General features: G+C 41.0%; 1 protein-coding gene across 2 annotated transcripts in view; it reads left to right on the forward strand.

Moving 5' to 3' along the window:
• The window catches only part of JADE1 (jade family PHD finger 1), a 343209-nt gene that overhangs the window by 299531 nt on the left and 20367 nt on the right, over nt 1-23311 (forward strand). For both annotated transcript variants that reach the window (XM_053703655.1, XM_053703656.1), the window contains one exon: nt 3944-4465. In XM_053703655.1, the coding sequence (XP_053559630.1) occupies nt 3944-4465 (522 nt within the window). The remainder of the gene's footprint in view (nt 1-3943; nt 4466-23311) is intronic.

Genomic DNA, 23311 nt, shown 5'->3' on the forward strand with positions numbered 1-23311 from the left:
ATAGACGTTGGATCTGGCCGGTTGTGTAGCAGGTTGGGTTTCCCGATCCTGGAAAAATATCCTTGTTCCTACTGGCGGCTTCTTTTTATTCTTTCCGGAGGATTGAGAATTTTTCTACTGAGCTGGCAGTAGTGGCCGGAGAGTTTCCTTAGCTGCCTAGCAAGCGGATTTGCAGTTTGCGCCTTGCATGTGGGCTAGCAAATTGTTGGGTTTACGATTTTCCTCTATTGGGAGAATCTGATCTACTGCATTTATCCTGTTGGCTACTCCGGAAGTCGTTTTCCTCCTCTGATGCCGGAGTTCAGTGGGGTTTGTCTCCCTGCTTTGCGTGCAGGACGTCATGAGTTTGTGTCCACCTAGAAGGTTGGACTTTCATGTTGCATCCATTCTGATGTTAGTCGAGAGTCTCTCTTGGTTGAGTTTACCTTCCCCTCCAATTCTGAAGGGAAATGTGGATAGGTATTTTGGAAACCAAGCTAGTCTCTCTGGGGGTTCGTGCCTCTTCCCCTTTCCTTTCCGGGGGATCTCATGGCTGGAGATTCGTTGCTAATCTCTGGGCCTGGTAGTTTCGGGTAATCTTTGTTCGCCCTTGTCCTTTGGACTTTTCCAGTCGCGTCGGTGCTGGAACTATTCGGAGTAGGGTTCAGGAATGCTGACTCTTCTGTTGAGCATTGACCACGTATCATGAGGGGCTACTGAGTGATCTTTTCCTTACGTGGGAGGCCTCGCGGTGGAACCTTCCCTCTGCGAGTTGCTTGTTTTTAATTTTTAATCAGGGTGCTGTCCTCCCTTCCCTGTGTTCTGGTGTGTGGGGGGGGGGTGTTGATCTGCACTGTTTTCAGAGTTTTTCTCTCCCAGGATGGTTCTTGTACGAATTTCCTATATACCTTGTTGTCCAGTTTTTATAGGCTTGACGCTTAGTGGGACCGCCTATCAGTTGGAAGCCTGCTGCTTTTGACTGGGGCGTAAATGGATATTCCTATCTGTTTTTTTCCTACTTTTGTGTGGATTTTTTAACCTCTGGTGTTCAGCTTCTTAGTGCTGGATAGCGCTCTGTGGTAAGGTAGAGGGTTCTACTTTGTCCTTTTAGGACTTCAGTTCTGGTTAGGACTTTGCATTGGTTCCTTGGGATCCATGTAGGAGGTGGTCTGGAACTTCCTTCAGTTGCTCTCCTCTGTCGATAGAGTATATTCTACGCGACTTTTGTCTCAATACATCCTGCAGTTCGCTCCTTTTGAGTTATGCTAGGGGCTTCTTCATTGGTTTGCCCTTGATTTTTGGGGGTTTGTTTTTGGTAGTCGTTTTGGACTTCCTTATCTGATTTTCCTTCTTCTGGAAGATTGTGAGGGGAATTTTGGTGTACCCCTTCCCATTGGTCAAGGAGAGGTTTTTCCTTGGCGGGCTTCGAGTCAGCAGGTTTTCTGTCTCTCCAGAGGTTTTGTGCACAGTGGAATCTAGGGATCTGAGTGGTCTCTAGCAAGGCCCGTTATGGTTCTAACTGATGGGCAGTTACTGGGTCCTCTTAATTTTGTCCTTTATTGGTCTGTTGATGCAGTTTTTTTATCGGGAGTTTGGGTTATATCAGGCTGTGGTGCCCTCAGAATGGGCCGTCTTTTTTGTTCCGCCCGTTTTGCATTCAGTGTCCTCTATAGCTTGATTATTGATGTCCCAAAAGTAATGAATGCACCTGTGGTCTCTCCCCATTTAAGAAGAAAAACTTTATGCTTACCTGATAATTTTCTTTTCTTCTGACGGGGAGAATCCACAGCTCCCCGCCTGTGTTTTTTTCATGGGGTGGCCTTATTTTTTTGTTCTTTTGGCACCTTTTTTTCATCCTGATATTTCTCCTACTGTTCCTTGTTCCCTTGGCCGAATGACTGGGGATGAGGGAAGTGGGGGAGGTATTTAAGCCTTTGGCTGGGGTGTCTTTATCTCCTCCTGGTGGCCAGGTTCTGTATTTTCCAAAAGTAATGTATACATCTGTGAACTCCCCATCAGAAGAAAAGAAAATTATCAGGTAAGCATAATTTACGTTTCTCTTGGTAAAAAACATACCAATAACTATTATCTGTCTTTTAAATATGTGCATATATAAAAATTCTTGATATAATGGCTATAATGAAAAAGATTCAAAATTAGTAGTTTTAAATATATGTGATGTATAGTCTTCAAAGGATGATCCGCAGATACCTACAAGGCAAGGTTATGATCTTAAGGGGGAAGGGAGGAGGGTGAAGCTAATCAAAATATTTAAGAACAATTTGGATTTGCAGTTGACAAGAGAGATTAGAATGACAAATTCTAAATTAATGTTTTTTTGTTTTTTTTAACTAAAGATAGCCATTTGCCAAAACTTTTCTGTTTGGAATACAGAATTTTTATAAAAAGGGACTTCAGGACTACGAAATGGGAATTACCAAAAAGGTTATAACAAGTCCTTAACCCAGATAATTGCCTTTTGTTCACCCTTAAGGTGCACGAATTAAGAATTTAGTAACGTCAGTAACTAAGTAATTTAGTAATGTCAGAATTAAAGGGACACTCAAGAAAAAATAAACTTTTATCATTCAGAAAGAGCATGCAGTTTTAAGACACTTTCTAATTTACTTTATCAAACATGGTCTTTTTATTTGCACACTTTCTGGGGAACAAGATCCTACTGAGCATGTGCAAAAGCTCACAGGGTATATGTATTCTAGTCTGTGATTGGCTAATGCCTGTCACATGATACAGGGGGCCGGAAAATTGGCTGAAAAATAAATTTGTCAAAAAAAATCTACTGCATATTTAAAGTTCAGTGTAGGTGTTAAATCATTGTTAGTTTATTATGCACTTGTTAATTATGCAATTCTACTGCATTGAGTGGTCCTTGAAGTGGCAAATCTGGATAAATTAATGAATCCCGCAACAAGGCTTCAAATGAAACCTCTTCAGAACTTGATTAATGTAGATACCAGAAGATAAAGATCCCATAATACTACAAAATGAAAATGTGGGGATGGGTAATTGACTGGTAGGGATGATGGTTAACTGCAAAGAGAGAGATGGAATGCACTTTTATAATCTTGGTATTGGACCCGCTGGTTAAATTACTGATAGAGGTTATCCTCGCATACAAGATGAATAATACATGTAGCAATAGAAGCAGCAAACAATAGTAGGAACAGCAATTTGTCAGGATACAAGCATTCAAAGAGTACTCCTGATAACAGATGATAAAGGGTCATGGATAGTCCTATACATGCAACACAAGGCATAATCTTGGATGGGTAATTTATTGTTATTGAGGGAAAAAGTAAACTTTGGTGATAACTAAGATCACAGTCGGTAGGCAAAGCAAAAAACATCAAGTTATCAGGAAGTTAAACAGTAATAGTTTGAAAAAAACCCCACTAGCCAATAAATAGGCAGGGTCATACATCGGTTATCAGGCAACAAGAGAATTATGAAGGTTGTCAGTCATCTCTGAGGGTGTGGGAAAAGCACAATTTTCAAAGAATTTTATAGCCAAGACTGGCAAAATAAATAAAAAATGTATATTGCAATGATTTCTCTTAGTTTGCATCTTATGGGGGAAAACATTTTTACAGTCATCTCCTGCTTTGAGAGCTGTCACAATAAATGTAAGAAAGCATTTCAAATATGTTTAATTGCTGTCTTTTTATAGGCATGATAATATCCCTTTAAGCTCATCTCTGTTAGAGACAAGTTGTATGGGAACAAATATCCTTCCATTGCAAGACAAAGGCAGCCACAATCAGGATGTACCTAAAACAGAAGTTTATTATATGGCATTATTGAACACCTCAAAGCATTTGATCACAGTATTCCTTTAACATCAAAGTAATTTTCTAAACATCTCAAACGTTGTATGTCTGCAGCATTTATTGTATTGTTTTCCCATAATTTGACTAAAAACTGATCATTTTAAACATTTTTTTAGTGTTCCATTAAGAACTGCCGCACAGCATTCCATGTGACTTGTGCGTTTGATCGTGGTCTGGAAATGAAAACCATTTTAACTGAAGAGGATGAGGTCAAATTTAAGTCGTTCTGCCCAAAGCACAGCACTGAGAAGAAAGTAGAGGACACCAACTTATGTGAGAGTAAAAATGAATTGAATGGAGCATCTAAGCCTACTCCAGCACACCCTGGCCATTTGCAAAGTTTAGAACTTTCTCAACAGGAAACCAAACAAGGAAGCCAACGGAAACTCAAGCTCCAGCAACTTGAAGATGGTTTCTATACATTTGTCAATGTTCAAGATGTGAGTCAGGCAATGAAGATTCCCCTTGATTTAACTGAATTTATTTACCAGTACTGGAAACTGAAGAGAAAAACTAACTTCAACAAGCCACTCATAACTCCCAAGAAAGACGAGGAAGATAATCTGGCAAAACGAGAGCAAGATGTGCTGATTCGAAGACTGCAGCTCTTCACCCATCTGCGTCAGGATCTTGAAAGGGTGAGAAGCATTTGGTTTGAAAATGTGGTGTTTTTGTGTGTTAATTATCTTGCTTCTAACATAAACCAAGTTTCAGTTGACACTGCCGTAAACCTTAGCAGAACCACCTGTGGTAGAAAATGTCCTTTTTCTTTGTGTGGTATATTATATATGAAATACTAGTTAAAGGGACAGTCTAGGCCAAAATAAACTTTCATGATTCAGATAGAGCATGTGATTTTAAACAATTTTCCAATTTACTTCTTATCACCAATTTTGCTTTGTTCTCTTGGTATTCTTAGTTGAAAGCTTAACCTAGGAGGTTAATATGCTAATTTCTTAGACCTTGAAGCCCACCTCTATCAGATTGCATTTTAACAGTTTTTCACCACTAGAGGGTGTTAGTTCACATATTTCATATAGATAACATTGTGCTCGTGCACGTGAAGTAATCTGGGAGCAGGCACTGATTGGCTAGACTACAAGTCTGTCAAAAGAACTGAAAAAAGGGGCAGTTTGCAGAGGCTTAGATACAAGATAATCACAGAGGTTAAAAGTATATTATTATAACTGTGTTGGTTATACAAAAATGGGAAATGGGTAATAAAGGGATTATCTATCTTTTAAAACAATAACAATTCTGGTGTAGACTGTCCCTTTAAAAATAATATGGGTTCAGTGTCCTAAAGCCCCACTCAATAATATCTGCCTTCCAGAATATTGTGTTAGTTTGAGTTGTTGCACTTTTTTTTATTGATCTACAACTATCTCTAGATAAAAATCATTCCTTTGCTCCAAACATTGTATTCATTCTCTGTCTGTTTATTTTTGTTTTTATCCATCTATCCATATTTAAAACTCATGTGCATGGCCTGGGTAGCACAAGCAGTGTTCCCAGAATAGATTCGCTGTAAAGTTAAAGGGATAGTAAACCCAAATATTTTCTTTCACGATTCAGATAGAGCATGCAATTTTTAAGCAGCTTTCTAATTTACTCCTATGATCAATTTTTTTTCGTTCTCTTGCTATGTTTTAAAAAAAAAACAGAAATAAAAGCTTTGAAGCCGGCCCATTTTAGGTTGAGAACCTGGGTTGCAATTGCTGATTGGATGGCTAATTGTAGCCACCAACCAGCAAGCCCTATCCAGGGTACTGAACTAAAAATAGGCTGGCTCTAAAGTTTCTATTCCTGCTTTTTCAAATAAAGATACCAAGAGAACAAAGAAAAATTGATAATAGGAGTAAATTAGAAAGTTGCTTAAAATTGCATTTTATTTCTGAATTATGAAAGAAAATACTTGGGTTTACGGTCCCTTTTAAGGTTTATCCACAAGTATACATGAACACTGCAAAAATAAATTAGCTTGTACTCAGACTACAAATGCTAAAACATAAAGCAGAGGAGTTTAGCCAGGTACTGCCCAGGTCATGAAATGCATGAAGTGCAGTCTGTTTTCGTGTTGTATTTGCATTTTCTAGGAAGCAATGTTGTAGGCTAGCATGGAAGGGTGAAGTTAGGTTCCAAATAGTGGAGATGACATTGAGAAGCATTTGGGCCTCTCATCTCTTGGCCAACAGCTATAATTAAATCCCCCATTTTATGTTCTTAGCGTTTGCTGCTTTTTAAAGGGACATGAAACCCACATTTTTTTCTTTCATGATTCACAAAGAGCATGCAATTTTAAATAACTTTCCAATTTACTTATACTATTTAATTTTCTTCCTTCTCTTTTTATCCTTTGCTGAAAGGTTGATCTAGGTAAGCTCAGGAGCAGCAAAGAACCTAGGTTCTATCTGCTGATTGGTGGCTGCATTCATATACCGATTGTCATTGGCTTACCCATGTGTTCATTTAGAAACCAATAATGCATTACTGCTCCTTCAAAAATGATTAAAAGAGAATGAAAGCACATTTGATAATAGAAGTAAATTGGAAAGAAAATTCTTGGGCTTCATGTCCCTTTAAGCATGAGTTATTAACCAGTGCAGTATACATATTTTTTTCAGAAAGAAAAAGCTTACATTATTGAGTTTTAACTTATTTTTCAAACAAGAAAAAGACCATCATATTGCTGCATTGGGGAGTTCTTTTTAGGGATCATATTTCTCAGTAAATTGTCTGGAGCTTTAAAAACCTGCGATTTAACATTTTATTATGATGTACAGGTTGGATTTCACAACAAGACTGTGCTTGCTTTAATCAATAAACAATGAGTGTTTGCAGCAGGTTTGCACTAAATGTGTTTTTTGAACCCTCAGTGAAGCAGGTATAAAATTATTATTTTCATTATCGGGTATTTATAAAGCGCCAGCAGATTACGCAGCGCTATACAAGTAATAATAAAACATTACAGGGATGCATTGCATACACAAGTAAACAAGTACAGTAGGGGTACAATACAGTTGTAGGGACAATAATAGAGTTATACAAAAGGAGAGGAATGCCCTGCCCTTGAGCACAATCAGTGGACACAGAAGGTAAGGGAGAAGGGAAATATGTCTGATAAGGCAGGGTAAACTGAGAGTGAGTAATGACGTAGGCAAACAATAAGGAAAAGTGTGTGGTGAGAGGGCAAATGAGGATTAGAAAAGAGTAACAGAATGTGGTTAAGTGTCAGTATAGAGCAGGGGTGCCCAATAGGTAGATTGGGATCTACTGGTAGATCCCGAAGGCACTGCTGGTAGATCACGGCCGATGTGATTAAAATGATGTGTTCAAGTTAGGCGATCTCAACACTGAGGCGTGAGTAGAGTATGGTTGCTAGGGATACCGCTTATTTACCGCAGTGTGTGAAGGGGCGGGTTATTAAACAGTCTGATGGTCGAACACGAAAAGTGCTACAGGATTGGATTTTGAGGGACATTGATTTCAACCAATCAATGTAGATTATTTTTGAACAACACAACACAATTGGCCTATCAAAAGCATGGTTGAGTGAGTACTCTCCCAATGGATATGGCGGTATAGTATAGTTAGGAGGGTAAATGTCTATAGATTGATAAAGTAAAGGCAGAGGCTGCTGCGCTATGCTAAAGGAACAAGTCTGATTGATGTCTGGCAAATGAACGTGTTGACCCTGTAAGAAATGGTCTGCATGGTGCGCTATTGGGCGGTGGACATTGTGTCTCAGGGATACAAGTTAAGAGTTCAAAACCTTTCCTCCCAGAGGCAGGTTCTACCTCTCAGGATTATCTGTAGACCAGATAAAAAGAGAGACGTTCTTGAAATGTGTGCAGGTCCTTTCCCTCTTGGGAGTGATAGTGCCTGTCCCAAGTCAGGAATAGGGTCTCGGGTTTTACTCAAACCTGTTTGTGGTGCCCAAAAAGAGGGAACCTCCAGGCCCATTTTAGATCTAAAGTTACTAAACAAGTTCCTCAGAGTGCCGTCCTTCAAGATGGAGACTATGCGCTCCATTCTGCCCCTGATTCAAGAGGGTCAATTCATGACAACCATAGATCTGAAGGATGCGTACCTGCACGTTCCCATTGACAGGGATCATCACAAATATCTGCCTATCTGGACAAACATTTTAAATTCTTAGCACTTCCATTTGGCCTTGCTACTGCTCCCAGAATTTTCTTAAAGGTCCTGGGAGCTCTTTTAGCAGTAATTTGTTCTTGAGGAATTGCAGTAGCGCCTTAGCTGGAAGACATTCTGGTTCAGGCGCCATCCTTTCTACTAGCAGAATCTCATATAAAGACCTTGTTGGCATTCCTTCGTTTCTACGGTTGGAAGATCAATCTGGGGAAAAGTTCATTTGTTCCGACTACAAGAGTGACCTTCATAGGAACCATTAAAGATTCTCTAGCTATGAAGATTATTCTGACGGAGGTCAGAAGAGCCAAGATTCTGTCCCTACAGTCAGTGACACGACCATCAGTGGCCCAATGCATGGAGGTAATCGGGTTGATGGTGGCTTCCATGGACATAGTTCAGATTGCTCGGTTCCATTTGAGACCTCTGCAGCTATGCATGCTAGCTCAGTGGAATGGGGATTATACAGATCTATCTCAGAGCATAGTTCTGGATAAATCAACAAAGGACTCCCTACTGTGGTGGCTGTCACAGGAACATCTGTCCCAGGGGACGTGTTTTTAGAGACCCTCTTGGGTAATTGTGACCACGGATGCCAGCCTTCTGGGTTGGGGAGCAGTCTGGAACTCGTTGAAGGCGCAGGGGATTTGGTCTCAGGAGGAATCTACTCTCTCCATAAACATTCTGGAGTTGAGAGCCATCTTCAATGCCTTGTTGGCTTGGCCTCAGCTGGCCTTAGCCCGGTTTATCAGATTCCAGTCGGACAACATAACCTCAGTGGCGTACATCAACCACCAAGGGGGAACTCTGAGTTCCTTAGCCATAAAGGAGGTGGCACAGATCATCCAGTGGGCGGAGGCTCACAATTGTTGTGTATCTGCAATTCACATTCCAGGAGTGGACAATTTGGAAGCGGATTTCCTGAGCAGACATACTTTTCCTTGAAACTTCAGGTTGGCATATCTATTTCCTCCGTTTGCTCTTCTTCCGCGAGTCATCGCTCGAATCAAGCAGGAGAGAGCATCAGTGATTCTTATAGCTCCTGCGTGGCCTTGCAGGATCTGGTATGTGTATATTGTAGAAATGTCATATCTTCCTCCGTGGAGACTTCTGCTGAGGGAGGACCTTCTTCTTCAGGGACCCTTCCGTTATCCAAACTTAGCTTCTCTTGGCTTAATTTTAGCCAAGAATGGATTTTCTGAGTCAGTCTTTGAGAGCATGATTCAGGCTTGTAAGCCTGTCACTAGAAAGATTTACCATAAGATATGGAGTAAATATCTTTATTGGTATGAGTCTAAAGGCTATTCTTGGAGTAAGGTTAGGATCCCGAGGATTTTGTCTTTTATCCAGGAAGGCTTTGAGAAGGGGTTATCTGTCAGTACCCTTAAAGGTCAGATTTCTGCTTGATCGATTCTGTTGCACAAGCGTCTGGTGGACGTGCCGGATGTCCAATACTTTTGTCAGGCTCTGGTCAGAATCAGGCCTGTGTTTAAATCAGTTGCTCCTCCTTGGAGTCTTAATTTGGTTCTTAAAGTTTTACAACAGGCTCCATTTGAGCCTATGCATTCCGTAGATATTAAGTTATTATCTTGGAAAGTTTTGTTTCTTGTTGCAATTGTTTCTGCTCAGAGGGTTTCTGAACTCTCCGCTTTGCAGTGTGATTCTCCTCATCTCATTTTTCATTCGATAAGCCAGTTCTCCGTACCAAGTTTGGTTTTCTTCCAAAGGTTGTTTCGGACAGAAATATTAATCTTTGTCCTAATCCTTCTTCCCATAAAGAGCGGTTGTTACACAACTTAGATGTTGTGCAGGCTCTTATATTCTATCTGTAGGCTACGAAGGATTTTCGTCGGTCTTCTGCATTTTTTGTTTGTTTTTCTGATAAACGTAAGGGTCAGAGAGCTACTGCCACTTCTCTTTCTCTCTGGTTGAGAAGTATTATTCATTTGGCATATGAGACTGCTGGACAACAGCCTCCTGAGAGAATTACAGCTCATTCCACCAGGGTGGTGTCTTCCTCTTGGGCCTTCAAGAATGAGGCCTCTGTAGAACAGACTTGGTCTTTGCACACTTTTTTTCTAAATTTGACACTTTTGCCTCAGCTGAGGCTTCTTTTGGGAGAAAGGTTCTGCGAGCTGTGGTGCCTTTCTGTTTAGGTTACCTGTCTTGTCCCTCCCTTATCATCTGTGTCCTCTAGCTTGGGTATTGATTTCCAACAGTAATTGCTGATCCATGGACTCAACGTGTCTTAAGAAAGAAATGAAATCTTTTTATTTCTTGACACAGTGAGTGCATGGCCCTTCTTATTTTTTCAGACAGTTTTGTTTATATAAACATCAGGCACCTTGTGTTACTTCCTTTCTCTCTTTTCCTTCGGTCAAATGACTGGGAGTAGTGGGTAGAGAGGTGATACTTAACAGCTTTGCTGTGGCACTCTTTGCTGCCTCCTGCTGGCCAGGAGTGATATTCCCAATAGTAATTGCTGATCCGTGGACTCACCGTGTCAAGAAATAAATAAATTTATCAGGTAAGCATACATTTTGTTTTATTTGTTTTTGGCTTCAGAGACAATTACAGAGTTTGTTACTCCCCAACAGTTTTACATTCATTATTACTAGACATTGCAGAGGTGCATGCTTCTCATTGAACATTTTATTATTACGTTAAACACCTTTCCTTGTTCTGCCAGGTCACTATTTAGCTTATCAAATACTCTAAAACAGATCTTATCTCTTCATTGGAAGACACCATCTGTACATTTTATTGAAGTGTCTTCAGAAGAAAATATGTAGCTGCTAACCTCTAGATATTTGTAATAAAAAAAACAATGTAGCCAAGAAGAAACCCAAGAACACTAACTTGCATAACTAAACCAGGGCACCCACTCAAGGAAGTGGTGTGACATGTATTTACAGAGAGGCCTAATACCCGTTAAAAGAGGTTATTTACCACCTGAAATAAGGATACTGAATTATTTATTTTGATCCTTTTGCAGTGTTTTCAGTTTGGCCTATTTTTTAGCTAGCATAGCTTATGTTCAACACTATTTGTGTACCTATAAAAATATGGTAGCTGGGGTATCTGATTAGCTTTGCATATCTGTCAAAGGAAAATTCCTGGTATTTCAGGGTTTGTCTATCCTGAATGGGACCTGACCAAAATTATGCAAGGGCATTTGAGCTAAAAGAGTCTGCACCGTGTTTGGGTTCTACTGATTATTAAAAAAAAAAACACTATTAAAGTAATATTAAACCTGTAAAATCAGATATACAATTTTTAAAAATGTTTACAATTTACTTCTTTCATCAAATTTGCTTTTTCTTTCCAATGGCATGTCCATGTCCAAATCCATTCTAATAACTAGTGGGAATTTAACTCCTGGTCACCAGGAGGAGGCAAAGAACACCCCAGCAAAGCTTTAAGTATCCTCCTACTTCCCACAATCCCCCAGTCATTTTTTGCCTTGTACATCAGGAGGATGTGCGAAGATGGTGTCTGAAGATATTTAATCCTTTTATTGGTAGTTTCCCTGCAAGCAAGGATTGTGGCAATGATGTGTCCATGTAATCCTCTTTAGTAAGAGTTGTGGTGGCTTTTAGCAGTTGGAAATTGGTGAGGTAGTCCTTGCTTCCCTTCCAACATTTATGCTACCCCTATATATAAAACCAGGGTTGGTTACTCTGCTTTTTCTTTTTCTACAGGTCCCTGTCAGAGTTCGTCTGAGTCTGTGATACTTGAGAAGCTGTTCCTGCCCAGCAGCTATATATATTTCACATGTAAGTGCTTTTTACCTTTTAGGTTAGAAGGATATGGCACTTCTGGGGGTTAGTCGTCTTAGTGGAAGTCTGGGGATAATATCCCTTCACATTGGGGATTATATTTGGGCAGCAGGTCCAGGGCACTATTCTGCTTGGGAGATTTAAAGGGTGTAAACGTTCCCTTTTTATTTTGTGAGGCTGGCTCTTAAGGGGTTAATTGGGCTCATGTAATCCCCTTTATATCTAGGGGTTCTACCTGATAATTAGACTGTGGCTCAGGGGACAATAATTATCTTTATGTGCTTCATTGTCTTAGATGCTGCGCAACTGACTCGGCTGGAATAAGCCAATCGCAGAAACTCAGCGCTGCAGAAGCGCACTCTTTTTTTTTTTTTTCTGTCTCACATTTTTTTTTCTTTGCGGTCACATGACTGCCTGGCTTCTGTTCCATTGAGCAGATCCCTTTGATATTCAGTCCGCTTTCGGCTTTCTGATCGGAAGATAATCGTAGCCTTTCTCCTACTAACCCGGAGGGGTGTTGAGTGAAAGCAGCCAGGTCTTTTATTAGTTACTGTGGATGAACTTGTGAGCCTGCATTTTTGAGTGGTTGTACACCGGATTCTGATATATCTTTGTCTTTTGTTAAATGTTTATATTGCCTTGAGGCTCAGGTTTTTCCTCCTGTTCAGTTTTGTTCCACGTGTGAATAAAATGTTACTTTCCAAAAATAAAGATACCCTCTCAGAGCCATCTGTCTCTCAGGATAATGTTGTCCATGACGTGCCTCAACTTTCTCCGCAGATATCCCAGTCTTTGGCAGTTATACAATCAGTGCCCTGCGGTCCCTCTGTCAGCTACTGGGGTGTATATTTACCAGGGGATTTTGCTGTGCAACTGACTTCTGCAACTACAGTAAAAGAAACTCCTAAAAAGGCTAATAAACTCAATAAAGTCTTTTGATGTCAAACCCACATCTGTATATGTATATCCTGTTCCAGATCGCATGCCTGACATTATATCTCAGGAATGGGAGAAGCTGGGTGTTCTCTTTTCACTGTCTCCTGTTTTTAAAAAGATGTTTCCTGTTGCTGACTCTGTGCGAGACCTTTAGCGTACTGTTCCTAAAGTAGAGGGCGCTATATCCACCTTAGCCAAGAGAACCACTATTCCTCTAGAGGATAGTACCTCCTTTAAGGATCCTATGGATAGGAAACTGGAAGGTTACTTAAGAAAGATGTTTTCTTCTTAAAAGGGAAGAGTCCACAGTTGCATTCATTATTTTTGGGAATTCACAACCTGGCCACCAGGAGGAGGCAAATACACCCCAGCCAAAGGCTTAAATACCTCCCCCACTTCCCTCATCCCCCAGTTATTCTTTGCCTTTTGTCACAGGAGGTTGGCAGAGAAGTGTCAGAAGTTTGAGATAGTCTCTTATGGAGGGTAGTAGTTTTTGCAATGGGACTGGAGTTTTAAGTAATCCTGTCAGGGAGAGTTTTCCTGCGAACCCATCCCGACTTATATTAACTGCTCCTTGGTAATCAGTGTTGACAAGTTTCACTGCCTACCTTTCTTCACTCAAGTTCATGTCAAAAGCGAGGCTACTATCTGTCACACTTGAAGGGCCGTGTTCCTGTTCCACGGCATAGATTCCGGTAAGATCATTTCATTTTATTTCAATATGAGATGTATTGTTAAAGAAACAAGGTCCCAGTGGGACTCCTTTTATCTTAAATGAGGAATATTGGGTTAAAATCTCCTGAGGGGGGTTATTGAACAGGGGGACCTTTAATCATGTTTGTTATGTGGTTCTATCTCTAATGTGTAGCTATACTTAGGCTCATGGCCTTTAGGGAACATAACGGCCTACTTCTAATGACGTGATCTCTCAAGATTGTGCACCCTTTTTGTGACTGGCACAGTGCACCTCATGACGGGTGCGGTTACATTGTTTTTTTCACTTCCGTATGCTGACTCTGTGCGACCGAGAGAGTCTAGCTCGTGGGTTGTGTGTTTCCCAGGAGGTGGTGAGTGCCCCAGCCATTGGGAGTGTCAAAGCGTGCCAGTTAGTTTTGTCTTTTTGTAAACCCAAGATTATGGAGGATTCAGATACACACGACATGGATGCCTCCGATACAGAGGATGTGTTTTGCGATGAATATGAAATGGCCCATGGGTAAACAATGCCCATCAGTTATGTACTCTCTTCTCCTGAATCTGGGAGCTTAGTGCGTTGAGCCACCCGCCTCAACCCGTGAGGTGCGTTCCCAAGACCCTTTCCCGGGTACGCACGCAGGTGCCCCTATGGCCTTAACTGCTTCTCCGGAGAGTGGCTTGTTTCCACCGGAGGTGGCTCTGTCTCATTTATATCTCCCAAGTGAAGTATTTCTCCGATACTGTCCGTGCTCCGTTAACCTAGGTCCACCGAGCGTGGGATCGCCCCATTCAGTTCTGCCTTCTGGGAAAACGTGCTGAGGTCTCCAGTAGATCCGGTGAGGGATGATATTGCCTTCCGTTATAGGCTGGCTTGCCTTCAGGTTCTTTTAAGACATGTTTTGGCAATGTTAGAGGATCCCAGTCCTAGTGGGCAGAGGTATCCGAGGCCTTAGAAGCTGGATGGCAAGATGGATATGACGTTGGGGGATAAAGCCAATCTCCTTATCGTCTTTATCTTATGTTGATTTCTTTCATGTAATTAGCAAGAGTCCATGAGCTAGTTACGTATGGGATATACATTCCTACCAGGAGGGGCAAAGTTTCCCAAACCTCAAAATGCCTATAAATACACCCCTCACCACACCCACAATTCAGTTTTACAAACTTTGCCTCCTATGGAGGTGGTGAAGTAAGTTTGTGCTAGATTCTACGTTGATATGTGCTCCGCAGCAAGTTGGAGCCCGGTTTTCCTCTCAGCGTGCAGTGAATGTCAGAGGGATGTGAGGAGAGTATTGCCTATTTGAATGCAGTGATCTCCTTCTACGGGGTCTATTTCATAGGTTCTCTGTTATCGGTCGTAGAGATTCATCTCTTACCTCCCTTTTCAGATCGACGATATACTCTTATTTATATACCATTACCTCTGCTGATTTTCGTTTCAGTACTGGTTTGGCTTTCTACAAACATGTAGATGAGTGTCCTGGGGTAAGTAAATCTTATTTTCTGTGACACTCTAAGCTATGGTTGGGCACTTTATTTATAAAGTTCTAAATATATGTATTCAAACATTTATTTGCCTTGACTCAGAATGTTCAACATTCCTTATTTTCAGACAGTCAGTTTCATATTTGGGATAATGCGTTTGAATCAATCATTTTTTCTTACCTTAAAAATTTGACTTTTTTTTTTCCCTGTGGGCTGTTAGGCTCGCGGGGGCTGAAAATGCTTCATTTTATTGCGTCATTCTTGGCGCTGACTTTTTTGGCGCAAAAAAATCTTTTCTGTTTCCGGCGTCATACGTGTCGCCGGAAGTTGCGTCATTTTTTGATGTCCTTTTTGCGCCAAAAATGTCGGCGTTCCGGATGTTAGGAGCCAAACAATGTGGGCGTATTATTTGGCGCCAAAAAATATGGGCGTCGCTTTTGTCTCCACATTATTTCAGTCTCATTTTTTCTTTGCTTCTGGTTACTAGAAGCTTGTTTATTGGCATTTTTTCCCATTCCTGAAACTGTCATTTAAGGAATTTGATCAATTTTGCTTTATATGTTGTTTTTTCTCTTACATATTGCAAGATGTCTCACGTTGCATCTGAGTCAGAAGATACTTCAGGAAAATCGCTGTCTAGTGCTGGAACTACCAAAGCTAAGTGTATCTGCTGTAAACTTTTGGTAGCTATTTCTCCGGCTGTTGTTTGTATTAATTGTCATGACAAACTTGTTAAAGCAGATAATATTTCCTTTAGTAATGTACCATTGCCTGTTGCAGTTCCCTCAACATCTAAGGTGCAGAATGTTCCTGATAACATAAGAGATTTTGTTTCTGAATCCATCAAGAAGGCTATGTCTGTTATTTCTCCTTCTAGTAAACATAAAAAATCTTTTAAAACTTCTCTCTCTACAGATGAATTTTTAAATGAACATCATCATTCTGATTCTGATGACTCTTCTGGTTCAGAGGATTCTGTCTCAGAGATTGATGCTGATAAATCTTCATATTTATTTAAAATGGAATTTATTCGTTCTTTACTTAAAGAAGTACTAATTGCTTTAGAAATAGAGGATTCTGGTCCTCTTTATACTAATTCTAAACGTTTAGATAAGGTGTTTAAATCTCCTGTGGTTATTCCAGTTTTTCCTGTTCCTAATGCTATTTCTGAAGTAATTTCCAGAGAATGGGATAAATTGGGTAATTCATTTACTCCTTCTAAACGTTTTAAGCAATTATATCTTGTGCCGTCTGACAGATTAGAATTTTGGGACAAAATCCCTAAAGTTGATGGGGCTATTTCTACCCTTGCTAAACGTACTACTATTCCTACGTCAGATGGTACTTCGTTTAAAGATCCTTTAGATAGGAAAATTGAATCCTTTCTAAGAAAAGCTTATCTGTGTTCAGGTAATCTTCTTAGACCTGCTATATCTTTGGCTGATGTTGCTGCAGCTTCAACTTTTTGGTTGGAGACTTTAGCACAACAAGTAACAGATCATGATTCTCATAATATTATTATTCTTCTTCAGCATGCTAATAATTTTATCTGTGATGCCATTTTTGATATTATCAGAGTTGATGTCAGGTTTATGTCTCTAGCTATTTTAGCTAGAAGAGCTTTATGGCTTAAAACTTGGATTGCTGATATGGCTTCTAAATCAACTCTACTTTCCATTTCTTTCCAGGGTAACAAATTATTTGGTTCTCAGTTGGATTCCATTATCTGAACTGTTACTGGTGGGAAAGGAACTTTTTTACCACAGGATAAAAAATCTAAGGGTAAAAACAGGGCTAATAATCGTTTTCGTTCCTTTCGTTTCAACAAAGAACAAAAGCCTGATCCTTCATCCTTAGGAGCAGTTTCAGTTTGGAAACCATCTCCAGTCTGGAATAAATCCAAGCCTTCTAGAAAGGCAAAGCCTGCTTCTAAGTCCACATGAAGGTGCGGCCCTCATTCCAGCTCAGCTGGTAGGGGGCAGGTTACGTTTTTTCAAAGAAATTTGGATCAATTCTGTTCACAATCTTTGGATTCAGAACATTGTTTCAGAAGGGTACAGAATTGGTTTCAAGATGAGACCTCCTGCAAAGAGATTTTTTCTTTCCCGTGTCCCAGTAAATCCAGTGAAAGCTCAAGCATTTCTGAATTGTGTTTCAGATCTAGAGTTGACTGGAGTAATTATGCCAGTTCCAGTTCTGGAACAGGGGATGGGGTTTTATTCAAATCTCTTCATTGTACCAAAGAAGGAGAATTCCTTCAGACCAGTTCTGGATCTAAAAATATTGAATCGTTATGTAAGGATACCAACGTTCAAAATGGTAACTGTAAGGACTATCTTGCCTTTTGTTCAGCAAGGGCATTATATGTCCACAATAGATTTACAGGATGCTTATCTGCATATTCCGATTCATCCAGATCATTATCAGTTCCTAAGATTCTCTTTTCTGGACAAGCATTACCAGTTTGTGGCTCTGCCGTTTGGCCTAGCTACAGCTCCAAGAATTTTTACAAAGGTTCTCGGTGCCCTTCTGTCTGTAATCAGAGAACAGGGTATTGTGGTATTTCCTTATTTGGACGATATCTTGGTACTTGCTCAGTCTTTACATTTAGCAGAATCTCATACAAATCGACATGTGTTGTTTCTTCAAAGACATGGTTGGAGGATCAATGTACCAAAAAGTTCTTTGATTCCTCAGACAAGGGTAACTTTTCTGGGTTTCCAGATAGATTCAGTGTCCATGACTCTGTCTTTAACAGACAAGAGACGTCTAAAATTGATTTCAGCTTGTCGAAACCTTCAGTCACAATCATTCCCTTCGGTAGCCTTATGCATGGAAATTCTAGGTCTTATGACTGCTGCATCGGACGCGATCCCCTTTGCTCATTTTCACATGCGACCTCTTCAGCTCTGTATGCTGAATCAATGGTGCAGGGATTACACAAAGATATCTCAATTAATATCTTTAAAACCGATTGTACGACTCTCTCTAACGTGGTGGACAGATCACCATCGTTTAATTCAGGGGGCTTCTTTTGTGCTTCCGACCTGGACTGTAATTTCAACAGATGCAAGTCTCACAGGTTGGGGAGCTGTGTGGGGATCTCTGACAGCACAGGGAGTTTGGGAATCTCAGGAGGTGAGATTACCGATCAATATTTTGGAACTCCGTGCAATTTTCAGAGCTCTTCAGTCTTGGCCTCTTCTGAAGAGAGAATCGTTCATTTGTTTTCAGACAGACAATGTCACAACTGTGGCATACATCAATCATCAAGGAGGGACTCACAGTCCTCTGGCTATGAAAGAAGTATCTCGAATTCTGGTTTGGGCGGAATCCAGCTCCTGTCTAATCTCTGCGGTTCATATCCCAGGTATAGACAATTGGGAAGCGGATTATCTCAGTCGCCAAACGTTGCATCCGGGCGAATGGTCTCTTCACCCAGAGGTATTTCTTCAGATTGTTCAAATATGGGAGCTTCCAGAAATAGATCTGATGGCGTCTCATCTAAACAAGAAACTTCCCAGGTATCTGTCCAGATCCCGGGATCCTCAGGCGGAGGCAGTGGATGCATTATCACTTCCTTGGAAGTATCATCCTGCTTATATCTTTCCGCCTCTAGTTCTTCTTCCAAGAGTAATCTCCAAGATTCTGAAGGAATGCTAGTTTGTTCTGCTGGTAGCTCCGGCATGGCCTCACAGGTTTTGGTATGCGGATCTTGTCCGGATGGCCTCTTGCCATCCGTGGACTCTTCCGCTACGACCAGACCTTCTGTCGCAAGGTCATTTTTTCCATTAGGATCTCAAATCCTTAAATTTAAAGGTATGGAGATTGAACGCTTGATTCTTAGTCAAAGAGGTTTCTCTTACTCTGTGATTAATACTATGTTATAGGCTCGTAAATCTGTATCCAGAGAGATATATTATAGAGTCTGGAAGACTTATATTTCTTGGTGTCTTTCTCATCATTTTTCTTGGCATTCTTTTAGAATTCCAAGAATTTTACAGTTTTCTTCAGGATGGTTTAGATAAAGGTTTGTCCGCAAGTTCCTTGAAAGGACAAATCTCTGCTCTTTCTGTTCTTTTTCACAGAAAGATTGCTAATCTTCCTGATATTCATTGTTTTGTACAAGCTTTGGTTTGTATAAAACCTGTCATTAAGTCTATTTCTCCTCCTTGGAGTTTGAATTTGGTTCTAGGGGCTCTTCAAGCTCCTCCGTTTGAACCTATGCATTCATTGGACATTAAATTACTTTCTTGGAAAGTTTTGTTCCTTTTGGCAATCTCTTCTGCCAGAAGAGTTTCTGAATTATCTGCTCTTTCTTGTGAGTCTCATTTTCTGATTTTTCATCAGGATAAGGCAGTGTTGCGAACTTCTTTTGAATTTTTACCTAAAGTTGTGAATTCCAACAACATTAGTAGAGAAATTGTGGTTCCTTCATTATGTCCTAATCCTAAGAATTCTAAGGAGAAATCGTTACATTCTTTGGATATTGTTAGAGCTTTGAAATATTATGTTGAAGCTACTAAGTCTTTCCGAAAGACTTCTAGTTTATTTGTTATCTTTTCCGGTTCTAGAAAAGGCCAGAAAGCTTCTGCCATTTCTTTGGCATCTTGGTTGAAATCTTTAATTCATCTTGCCTATGTTGAGTCGGGTAAAACTCCGCCTCAAAGGATTACAGCTCATTCTACTAGGTCAGTTTCTACTTCCTGGGCGTTTAGGAATGAAGCTTCGATTGATCAGATTTGCAAAGCAGCAACTTGGTCCTCTTTGCATACTTTTACTAAATTCTACCATTTTGATGTATTTTCTTCTTCTGAAGCAGTTTTTGGTAGAAAAGTACTTCAGGCAGCGGTTTCAGTTTGAATCTTCTGCTTATGTTTTTCATTAAACTTTATTTTGGGTGTGGATTATTTTCAGCAGGAATTGGCTGTCTTTATTTTATCCCTCCCTCTCTAGTGACTCTTGCGTGGAAAGATCCACATCTTGGGTAATCATTATCCCATACGTCACTAGCTCATGGACTCTTGCTAATTACATGAAAGAAAACATAATTTATGTAAGAACTTACCTGATAAATTAATTTCTTTCATATTAGCAAGAGTCCATGAGGCCCACCCTTTTTTTGTGGTGGTTATGATTTTTGTATAAAGCACAATTATTCCAATTCCTTATTTTATATGCTTTCGCACTTTTTTATCACCCCACTTCTTGGCTATTCGTTAAACTGAATTGTGGGTGTGGTGAGGGGTGTATTTATAGGCATTTTGAGGTTTGGGAAACTTTGCCCCTCCTGGTAGGAATGTATATCCCATACGTCACTAGCTCATGGACTCTTGCTAATATGAAAGAAATGAATTTATCAGGTAAGTTCTTACATAAATTATGTTTTATGTTTTTCAGTTCCATTTCTGAGCTTCGGTGAATGGGGCCTCTTCTCGGCTGGTACTGTTGTCGTTCTCATTCACCTTGGGCATTCACCCGATGGGTGCTGCTTTTCATTTTATTTGTGATCCGGATGGATGTGTTTAATTAGTTTTTTCCTTAAAGGACACTGAACCCACATTTTTTGTTTCTTGATTCAGATAGAGCATGCTATTTTAAGCAACTTTCTAATTTACTCCTATTATCAATTTTTCTTTGTTCTCTTGTTATCTTTATTTGAAAAAGAAGGCATCTAAGCTTTTTGTTTGGTTCAGACTCTGGACAGCACTTTTTTATTGGTGGATGAATGTATCCACCAATCAGCAAGGACAACCCAGGTTGTTCACCAAAAATGGGCCGGCATCTAAACTTACATTCTTGCATTTCAAATAAAGATAGCAAGAGAATGAAGAAAATTTGATAATAGGAGTAAATTAGAAAGTTGCTTAAAGGGACAGTCTAGGCCAAAATAAACTTTCATGATTCACATAGAGCATGCAAATTTAAACAATTTTCCAATTTACTTTTATCACCAATTTTGCTTTGTTCTCTTGGTATTCTTAGTTGAAAGCTTAACCTAGGAGGTTCATATGCTAATTTCTTAGACCTTGAAGGCCACCTCTTTTCAGAATGCATTTTAACAGTTTTTCACCACTAGAGGGTGTTATTTCATGTATTTCATATAGATAACACTGTGCTCGTGCACGTGAAGTTATCTTGGAGCAGGCACTGATTGGCTGAACTGCAAGTCTGTCAAAAGAACTGAAATAAAGGGGCAGTTTGCAGAGACTTAGATACAAGATAATCACAGAGGTTAAAAGTATATTAATATAACTGTGTTGGTTTTAATCTTCTTCTCTGGAACCGATACTTGCGACTAGTCTCCTCAGGAGTTGCGCACTTGTTGAATATTCAAATCTTCCTTTCTAGTTCATTTATCGATCCTAGAGTTCCAAAGTGTCCTTAAACCAGGCTGGTACTGGTCGGGTGCTTTTTCAGCTGTTACCAGGGTTCATGTCACCTTCGTGGTGCTGAGAATGCCTCTTGGCCTATTCTATGGATTCCGGGCTCGGATCCTATCGATGTATGTATGAGGCCTGTGGTTTATAGGCAACTTCTCCGGACAGAGGGTTGTGCGTGCCAATCTAAGGTTGGTCGGTTCGGGCTACTCGTCTGGGATATGAAACTGCTTCTTGCAGATAGCTTCTAGGTTCTTCAGGTCCCCGGGGACTTAGAAACATTATTTCCATCAAATGAAAGTTATGAGATGTGTGTGACCTGTTTGGTCTGGTGATTAACATTTGGGTTTTCACTTGAGGCTCCTACGGACGCTGACTCCTTAGCCTATTGCGCTCTTTCTTGTGGTGGCGGAGTATCATCCTCCCCACTTTTGGGGGATCGTCTGGTCGGGTGCGTGGGCATGTTTGTCTTTATTTGTTCCGAGTTATATTACTCTGAGAGGTGGTGTGCAGGGGTTCTTTGCCTTCTGTGGGAGCTACAGCTCCTGCGTTTGCCTGCTCAAGGTAGTTTCCTTGAATAATAGCTTCTTCAAGCTTTCCGACTAATACCCTCGGTCGTACTACGGTCTTTGACGTTCGGGTGTATTGCGTCCTTGATGTTACGCTAGCCTTGGGGCTTGTCAGTCGGAGTATCGAGGTTGGGTAAGGAGGTCCGCCCTGCGAGGGTCAGGCAGTTGTCCATTTTTTCCTCGATACTCCGTATGGGGTTTCGTGGGCGGTGCCTTACGTTAATTCTCTGAGATGCGAGCAGGCACTGGGTTATAATTTGCCTTCGGGTGTTGGTGTTACCCTGCCTGTGTGTGTATCACGTGTTGCCGCTTGCCTACGTGATTTCTTGTGATCCATTTGCACTCGGTGCTGATTCATAGACTGTTCAGGAGTCCTTCGTGACTCTTGGGTTTGAAGCTATTTTCTAGATCGCCAAGTCAACAGACTTTAAAAGTGCGCTCCTCCTTGGGGGAGGCAATTTAGGGTTCTTTCGGAGATTAATATTTTGATCGACCATTGTCGAAGACCCTGGCCTTGGTCCATGTCTCTCCATGGATGGGTGTGGACGGTTCAGTTCACGCTTGATGTTTATGGTCCTGCAGGCCCCTTTCGTAGGGGTTGGGGCTCTGTGAGAGATGCCTATCTGACTGTGGCTTAGGCTTTAGGTCTTTCTGATGGGCCCCTACCTTTTTGGTGCTTTTACGACGGTTCTGTAGACTCCAGGTATTTTTCAACTGGGTTGGCGATGTGGCTGAGGGGTCTCACCTCTATGGTAGGGTTTTTTTCCGTTGTTTTCATTCCCTTCTCTTCCAGAGTAGGGTTTGGGTTCTCCGGGTTCAGAATTACCTTAGTATTATTGGAGTCCTGGGGGTCATTGGTCCTGCCTTGCAAGGGGCTTTCCTGCGTTTCAGGTTCTTGGGAGGGGAGCTGTGATGTTGTGTCTGGTTCCTCTGTTCCTGCAGCAGGAGGCTGAGGTTTTGCTCCCGTGGGGGCTTTTTACTACGTGTATCCAATATATGGATGCTGAGGTTTTTGGGGGACTTCTCTTGGGAAGTGTGCCCTTTTTGCCCACGACTGCGTGCAGGGGGTCTCGTACCTGAGCACAATGTTTCTCCTGACTCACGGTAGCATGACGTTTTGTAGCAGCGGTCTAACAGGGGTCTTTGTTCCTCGTTGCTCCTCTTTCCTGTAGTCTGGCACTCTTGTCTTCGGGCTTTTGACTAGCCTTGGGCTGGGACTGTTATCCTGGAGGGAATGTTGGGGATCGGTTACTCTATGCAGTGTTGGCCGTTTTCTGCTGTTGGTCATCTCCTTTGAGGGAGGAATTTGGATGTCCTCCTTCTTTCTACCGGTGTCTGGAGCCGGGAGGGGATGCTCCCTGGAGCCACTATTCGGTGGGGTGTAAACCCTTGGAGGTTTGCAGTTGGAACCATCTACAGCGATTTGCTCAGTGATGGTGTATCTAGTTACAGCTAATTGCTTTTGTCTGGATGCTAACAAGCTTTGA

This window comes from Bombina bombina, chromosome 2, assembly GCF_027579735.1.
Source record: "Bombina bombina isolate aBomBom1 chromosome 2, aBomBom1.pri, whole genome shotgun sequence".
Classification (NCBI taxonomy): domain Eukaryota; kingdom Metazoa; phylum Chordata; class Amphibia; order Anura; family Bombinatoridae; genus Bombina; species Bombina bombina.